The sequence below is a fragment of the Montipora capricornis genome, chromosome 10 (genome assembly GCF_036669925.1).
Source record: "Montipora capricornis isolate CH-2021 chromosome 10, ASM3666992v2, whole genome shotgun sequence".
Taxonomy (NCBI): domain Eukaryota; kingdom Metazoa; phylum Cnidaria; class Anthozoa; order Scleractinia; family Acroporidae; genus Montipora; species Montipora capricornis.
The window spans coordinates 7,514,282-7,521,781 of NC_090892.1; the positions used below are offsets into that span (position 1 = coordinate 7,514,282).

The window sequence follows — 7,500 nt, forward strand, 5'->3', positions numbered from 1 at the left end:
AATCAAACTCATTTCCCTTTCAATAGTTGGGCACCAAGACTCGCTTCGAAACCGAGACAATTAGCAACTCGAAAATGGCCAATTTCCCATACTAGGCCTTGAAGTCAACCCTTTCCCGAGTAGATTTATTTAGAGCACGACTCCCTTGGGAGATTCAGCACGCCCACTGTTGTAAAAGCCAATCAAAACAGAGCTATCTTAGCGTCAAGGAAAATACGATACTTTTCACGAGAAAAACGTGTTCCTAAAGATAAATTTACTCAGGAAAGGGTTGACTCAAGGAATTAAGCCTGGTTTTCACGCGCGACGCCAGCGCAAGCGCAAGCGCAAGCACAAGCGCAAGCATAAGAGCGCTTATTTCACCGTGAAAACGGGGTTGACACAAGTACAAGAACAAGCGCATGCGCAAGCACAATGATCAATTTTTTTCCCTTTTCCTTGTGCTTGCGCTTATGCCTGCGTTCGCTTGCGTCGTGTGAAAACGAAACGCTGCATAAGCAAGAGGAAATTTGTTGCGTCTGGCCAATTAAAGCACTCGTTCCAGATTGCCTAAGCCTGAGCGTTTGAGCAAAATGGCGGTCGCCTTGGTTGATTTTGATGTTTAAGTCAACGTTCGTTCGCACTAGCATAAGCTGCTTATGCTTGTGCTTGCGTCCCTAGTGAAAACCAGGCCTTAGTGGAGATAGAGACTCCCATTGGTGAGCCCCTGAGGAAAGACAAAGCTCTCAGAAAACGCATTAAGGACTGTGACTACTATTGTTATTGCGCATACGTTCTGCGCATCTCGAGATAAATCGGATTTCCTATGGCTGGTGCTTATTAATACAGGGATATTTTTGCACGGTTCAAAACTATGCGGAGAAAGTAGAACTTAGCAAGTGCTCTTGGTATCCAAAAAGGAAATTGGGGGTAACCACGCATTTTTCAGAGATAATTAAGCTTCAATTTGGCAAAGAACGTCATACAATGTTTCGTATTTTAAAGCTTTTTACAAATATTGTTGATTAATTATCTTCGAAAAATGCGTGGTTACCCCCAATTTTCCTTTTGGATTTCAATAACACTTGTTAAGATCTGCTTTTCCCGCATATTCAGTAAACCGCGCAAACATACCTTTGAATTAGTAGGCACCATCCTTAATTGGCTAAGCAAACATAGTTTTTCCTACCTGATCTCGTTTAATGATCCGGCCGTACATATAGGAAGGAAAAGGTGGTGTTGGTATATATCGACCCGAACCACGAATCACATTGAGCTGCAAAAGAAAAAAGAAAAAAGACCGTTGCAAATCAAAGTTAAACAGATCAATTGACTCAGTTGAGACTTCAGATCGGGTGGCTCAGTCGAGAGTGTAATGGACTTTCAAGCGGGGGATCGCGGATTCTAATCTCAGACGGACCAACACTCAGCGTCATAAGAGAAGGTGCTGCCTTTGTAATTTCATCCAAAAATGGTCAGACGTCAAGACTTTCGGACCTCATTCAGCATTAGTGATCAACAAAACCTGGCCACATAAATAACCAACGACAATAGTCAAATTGAAGGAGTCCAAGAGCTAATTTAAAACAAGATGGACATGGTACAGGCCTGCTGATGATAAGTTATCTTTTTAGAGCAATTTTCAAGCCCTTGAAGAGAAATATGCTTTTGGTAACGGTGTTTGCAGCGAAATTAGTTCTATTTCAGTATTGATTACCGACAAAATCACTGAACTGACCTCTCCACTTTCGTATACGACTTTTCCTTGACAGATTGTGACATCGGCGACACCCCGACATTTCATCCCTTCGAAGATGTTAAAATCCACCGCCTGGGGACAAAAATTTCAAGTTGCAAGCAAGACTTGAATTGGAACACGCAATTAGAAGAACACAAGTAAATAGCCGCCAGCGTCCACTTTGAACCAAACCAAATAATTCAAATGAGCTCATACAACTTATTCCGAAATGGAAGCCATTTTAGTATTCTTTTGTTTCCATGCAAATTGGCCCTTATGGCCTCGCTTTCAAATTTTAAATTCAAAAGAATATTTAACCTTGAACGAGGCCACAAGGGCCAATTTGCATGGAATCAAAAGAATACTAAAATGGCGGCCATTTTGGAGTACGGTGTAATGCATTCAGAAGGCTACTAAGCGACGACAAGGGTAACTTGAGAGCTCCTTCGTTCTCTTTCTATAGAGCAGTTTGCGGTACTCCCGCATATCGACGACGTGACATCACCAAATTTGAGGCAACGTGGGCATGGAAAGCGAAAGTTTCATTCTTTGTTTCACTCTCAAAGCGCTCGTACCGATCTATTTTTAGGACACGTCGCCCGCCCACATTGCAGGACGTAAACGAGATGATTGAAGAAATCACAAAAGACTTGTGGAAAGTTCAAAGTTATTTTTTGAGTTGAAAACGTTGTCGTCGACGTTGCCGTCATAGATATTCAAGTCCTTACTATTTCAAACCCCCCGAGGCCCACTCCACTGTCCGATTCGCATTGATCATTAATTCAGTGGTCTAAATTTACAACTGGTCCACACTGACCTGATGATGTGTTTTAGCAGAGATCACTCGAGAGGCTTCAGGATCCCACACAACTATATCAGCATCCGAACCAGAAGCGATGCGACCCTAAGAAAACAACAAACAAATCACACCAAAGCGAAGAACGATCGTCCGGGTGAGCGTAGTCCCTCAGCAAGGAGGACAGTTTTGGGTTACACCGACGGACGTTTCGACATCCTGAGAGGACGTCAACATCTCAGGACTACACTCACCGGGACGATCGTACTTATAATAATCACTTTATTTAGAGTGCCCCTGTGATTAAAAAAACAAAAAACAAAAAACAAAAACACTTCCTTTTTCCTTCAGATTTTGAAAGTGTATTTGCGTAACACCTGTCTGGAAAAATGTTGAGCTTTGATTTTTATCCAAAGGCCGTTTACTTTGAGTGTAAGTTTTGGATTTCACGGGCCGCCATTACTCACGTTCAAAACTGACCGATTGGACCTCAGAGAGTTGGATCCAGGGAAAAGTGGCGTCAAAGGCTCACTGTGAACGCAGCTTATTATAGAAGCAAAACTCGAGTTTAAAAGTCTGAAAGCGCAAAACTCCCGTGCTACATATTAATTCTGCGGCGTACAAACACGTTGCATTCTCAAACTAGTCAGTCTTTGTCAGTCGATCCCGAGTGACATTTGTAGAAGGCGAGTGCTCTCACCACTGCGCATGCCCTGCTACCCTAACCAAGGAGTCCATTACCCACCAGTAAGTATCTGCAAGCTATCAGGTTTGTCCCCATCAGCGTCAGAAAAGTGTCTCTTTTTAAACCAAGTTTTGCGAGAAACATAAACAAAAGACCAAAATGAGCTAACTCGATGTTGTACCCAATTCATTTATCTCCCGGGGTTCAGTAAGATTCTTGTGTATTGTATTTTCGATATAATGTAGCGTTCGCATTTAAATGATGGTAAATTTCTGGAACAAAATGTTTTTTTTTCCCCAAAGGGTTTGACGTGGGTATAACATTGAGTTAGCCGATTTGGTCTACTGTTTATTTTCTGACGCTGATGGGAACTAGGCCAATTTGGGTAATCTTACTCTTCGGTGATGGACTCACGACTTCATTTAGTTATAATGACTCCTAACTGGCAAACAAACAAACAACCTACAAAACACAAGGATCATTGCAGACTTGTTTTTAACAGTTGCAAAGGTGGACTGGTAGCATAGTGCGTTACCTTTCGAGGATAAATGTTAAATATTTTAGCAGCGGTCGTACTTGTAACTGCAACAAATCGGCAAGGGTCCATCTTTCCCGAGGCCTGAGGTGACACAAAAGATGACCTGAGATTAGCCAAGAACAGGAGCAAATAACAAGGAGAGCACAACTTCATTGTACTGTACTAGTGGAACGGCGTTTTTACAGACGGTCACAGAGTTATTTTTAGATTAATTTTCCCGCGAAAACAGACCTTTCCAGCTGATCATAACTCTTGTATGAAAAATTAGAGCGGTTTTCAATTGAGTGTCGAAAGTATTTAGCGAATTGCTATGGTTTTGCATACGTCATTCAGTGAATGGTTCAAAGTTCTCCCGCCACTTTTTCAACCAAAACCAAAACCAATCGTGGCTTGCGCGTGCACATTTTCCCGCGCTTTGTGTCGGCTACGTGCAATAACTTCGAGTTTTGATTGGTTTACTGGCTTGTCTCCGTCCTTTTTGATTGGCCAAAGTAATTACTTTGGTTTTTCTTTTAAGGCACTCGAATGAAACTCGTTCTAGTAAATGAAACAAAACTACAATAAACGTACTTACCACTCCCTTTTCCCAAATTACTGACATCCTATCTTCGACACCTGTCCACAGCAAAAACAAAACAAAAACAACAACTGATCGATAAATTTAATAATACATTTAGACAAACACAAAGACGACCATTACGTATACGTTCTGATGATCTCGAGTGGCTGTGCATACCCAATACGGAAAAAAAATCGGCTGAAGTAGAATTTGTCCAAGTACTATAACCTTTGGGCTGCAATGAACGTATATTTAACATTATTATTATTATTATTCAACACATTGTGACAATGTTCAAATATGGCCATAGCGCGCTCAATATTCGTCGTGCGTACTCAACAGATATCCTGTGATGTACGTAATTTTGTGTCACGGGGAAAAACGATAGTTTTTCCAGCTTTTTTTTTTTTCAATAAACGTAGAAAATTGTGCTTTGTCATCAATGTGTTGAATAATAAAACAATTATCCTGCTCAATCATGCGAAATATCGGCTGATTTCAGCCATCTCGGCCTACAGCCTCGTCGGCTAAGTATCAGGCGATATTCCGCGCGATTTCGCAGGATACTTGTTAAATATTTAACTGCAGATGCCACAGAACTCGTCCCAACATTGTTGCAATCAGAAAACAGACCACCCAACCCCGAACTCCATGCTCCTCTCTTTGCGAAACTATAGAGAGTGGGTTCTTTAATGCCATTCAGAATTTTAAAAGCAAGGGTTGTTAGACGGGGCTACCGCTTACAGACCGAGAAGACTTAAAGGTCTAGCCATTTGGAGGAGTGATTGCAAAGGTAGCAATTCCTCTTCAGTTATTTAAAGACTATGAGTGTTGACAAGAGTTAGGTATACAGTATCGTCTTTTTACAAACTCGACACAGTAAAATAAATATAAAATGGTTTAAAAGTGCAATTAAAACGCGGTGATTCGAACCAATGAGACAGGCCATAAAGCTATGACTTGTGCTTTGACGTCAAGTAAGGTATCCCGAGACATCGTTTCTTGAAAGAAATACAGTGTGACATTTCAAGTGCGGGTTATGCACGAAATGGAGCCGAGTGATCCTCGCCCTCGGACTATTGATCCGTAGCCCTTGCGGGCTACGGGTCTAATTGTTAAATAGACACCGGAAAAGTTCAGGTGGCTTCAACTGGATTCGAACCCACGACCTCTGCGATACCAGTGCAATGCTCTACCGACTGAGCTTTGAAGCCACTCAGTTGGGAGCAGGTCAATTTGTTGGACTCGTGTGCTCCCATTAAGGACGGTGCCTACTATTGTTACTGCGCATACGTTCTGCGCATCTCGAGATACTCGGATTTCCTATCGGCGGTGCTTATTAATACAGGGATATTGTTGCGCGGTTCAAAACTATGTGGAGAAAGCAGCACTTAGCAAATGCTCTTGGTATCCAAAAAGAAAATTGGGGGTAACCACGTATTTTTCAGAGATAATTAAGCTTCAATTTGGAAAAGAACGCCATACATGGCTTTGTATTTTAAAGCTTTTTACAAATATTGTTGATTCATTATCTCCGAAAAATGCTTGGTTACCCCCAATTTTCTTTTTCGATTTCAATAACACTTGTTAAGACCTGCTTTTCCCGCATATTCAGTAAACCGCGCAAAAATACCTTTGAATTAGTAGGCACCGTCCTTAAAGAATTTGATGAAATAAATGTGTATATTTGAGTGCAGGTTATACACGAAATGGAGAAATGATCCGCGCACTTTGGTAGCTATGATTATTACAAGACGCAATTGCTTAAATTGTCCAGATAATTGTGACGATCATTTCTCCTTTTCGAAGCTTAACACCTATAACCCCAAACCATAGTTATAAATTCTTTGAGCTTTAGCAGGATTTCTATTGATGGAGTTTCACACGTACCATTGACTCCGTTTGGTATTTTTCTGAAATCATTTTTTCCAAGAGCCTTTTGATTAGCACTGAACGTACAATTGTCTGTTCCCGTCACCTGAAGATCGTCACTGCAAAAATTAAAAACCCACAAAATTAGTTGCGGTTACACTAGTTCCTTTATCCATGGGTAAATTGCGTTTTCCCTCGGGCAAGAACGTTTTTGTGTGTAACCGCTTTCCCTAAACCGAAACTGCCTTAGGGTTATTTCCACGGAGACATAAAAAAGAACAAAAGGCACCAAACCCAAGGTGTGTGTAACCAAAAATATTGCATCACGTGGTTCCTTAGGACAAGATGCCACAAGAGAGATTTATTGAGAAACAAAACAGATATATTGAAAAACACATCTTGCTGTTGGAAGACGTGTTACATAAATTCAATCTATATACAACCCTAATAAAATCATGTTTATTCAACTACGTCTAAATATGACTCAAACATCCATATATGAAACTATTCTTAGCCATATCAGTCCGTAGTTCAAACCGTGCTTCGGTAGTCACAGGTTCATTATAGTTTATGAGAGTCATTCAAAATGATGCCTTCAAACTGAGTCTTTGTGCATTTTATAGACTGAATCTCCTTGACTTGAGAAATGGCAGTTCCGAAGACGCAAGGGCCTCGTTCGGGTATACAATTCCCGTGGCTCTTTTTTGGGTTCTTTCCGGTTGTTCACTTTATAAGTACTGTGGCAAAACAAGCGGTTGAGTTTCACAAATGTCTTTTCGGGCCCGAACAGTTTCCGGGACTTTCGAGAAACGGTCCCCAATTCCCAGTGTCCTTGATAGCTCAGTTGGTGGAGCAGTGCAGCTCAATCGCGCGGTCATGGGTCCGAGCCCCGACTTAAGCTGGATTTTTTCCAAGCTTTCTCTCTTCGCAACTGCTTTTATTTGCTGCTTCACTGTAATGATCTCCTAGAAAAATCTTAAATAACAAAGACCACAACCAGGTTTTCTGAGCCCGCGAGACTGAGCACCCCCAGCAAACCATTGTTTTAACGAAAACCGCTGGTCAGCAACCTGGTTCTGGTCATTGCCGTCTAAAGTCTTCCGATCTCCTACTCTCATGTATTTTTAGCTGGCGATCACATGGTACAAAAACAGCCATACTGTAGAGCAAATTGCGCACTGGGACATCTAAAACAAAGCAACTTAATTTAAATTTCCTTTGTTTTAGATGTCCTAGTGTGCAATTTGGCCTCCAGTATGAAAATTGTTCCTTTTGTTTTATATGAAAATAAGGCTGCTGGTAATATGAGCGAAAACACTATGATACATGTATA

The 7,500-nt window shown here is 41.3% G+C and overlaps 2 protein-coding genes across 3 annotated transcripts in view; both read right to left on the reverse strand.

Annotated features, from left to right (window-relative positions):
- The window catches only part of LOC138022335 (uncharacterized), a 230,625-nt gene that overhangs the window by 33,793 nt on the left and 189,332 nt on the right, over positions 1 to 7,500 (reverse strand). The gene's annotated exons all lie outside the window — the stretch shown is intronic.
- Positions 1 to 7,500, reverse strand: part of LOC138019247 (dihydropyrimidinase-like) — a 25,022-nt gene that overhangs the window by 4,944 nt on the left and 12,578 nt on the right. For both annotated transcript variants that reach the window (XM_068865972.1, XM_068865973.1), the window contains 6 exons: positions 6,186 to 6,286; positions 4,311 to 4,351; positions 3,734 to 3,817; positions 2,535 to 2,621; positions 1,718 to 1,810; positions 1,169 to 1,255 (listed from right to left, as the gene is read on the reverse strand). In XM_068865972.1, the coding sequence (XP_068722073.1) occupies positions 1,169 to 1,255; positions 1,718 to 1,810; positions 2,535 to 2,621; positions 3,734 to 3,817; positions 4,311 to 4,351; positions 6,186 to 6,286 (493 nt within the window). The remainder of the gene's footprint in view (positions 1 to 1,168; positions 1,256 to 1,717; positions 1,811 to 2,534; positions 2,622 to 3,733; positions 3,818 to 4,310; positions 4,352 to 6,185; positions 6,287 to 7,500) is intronic.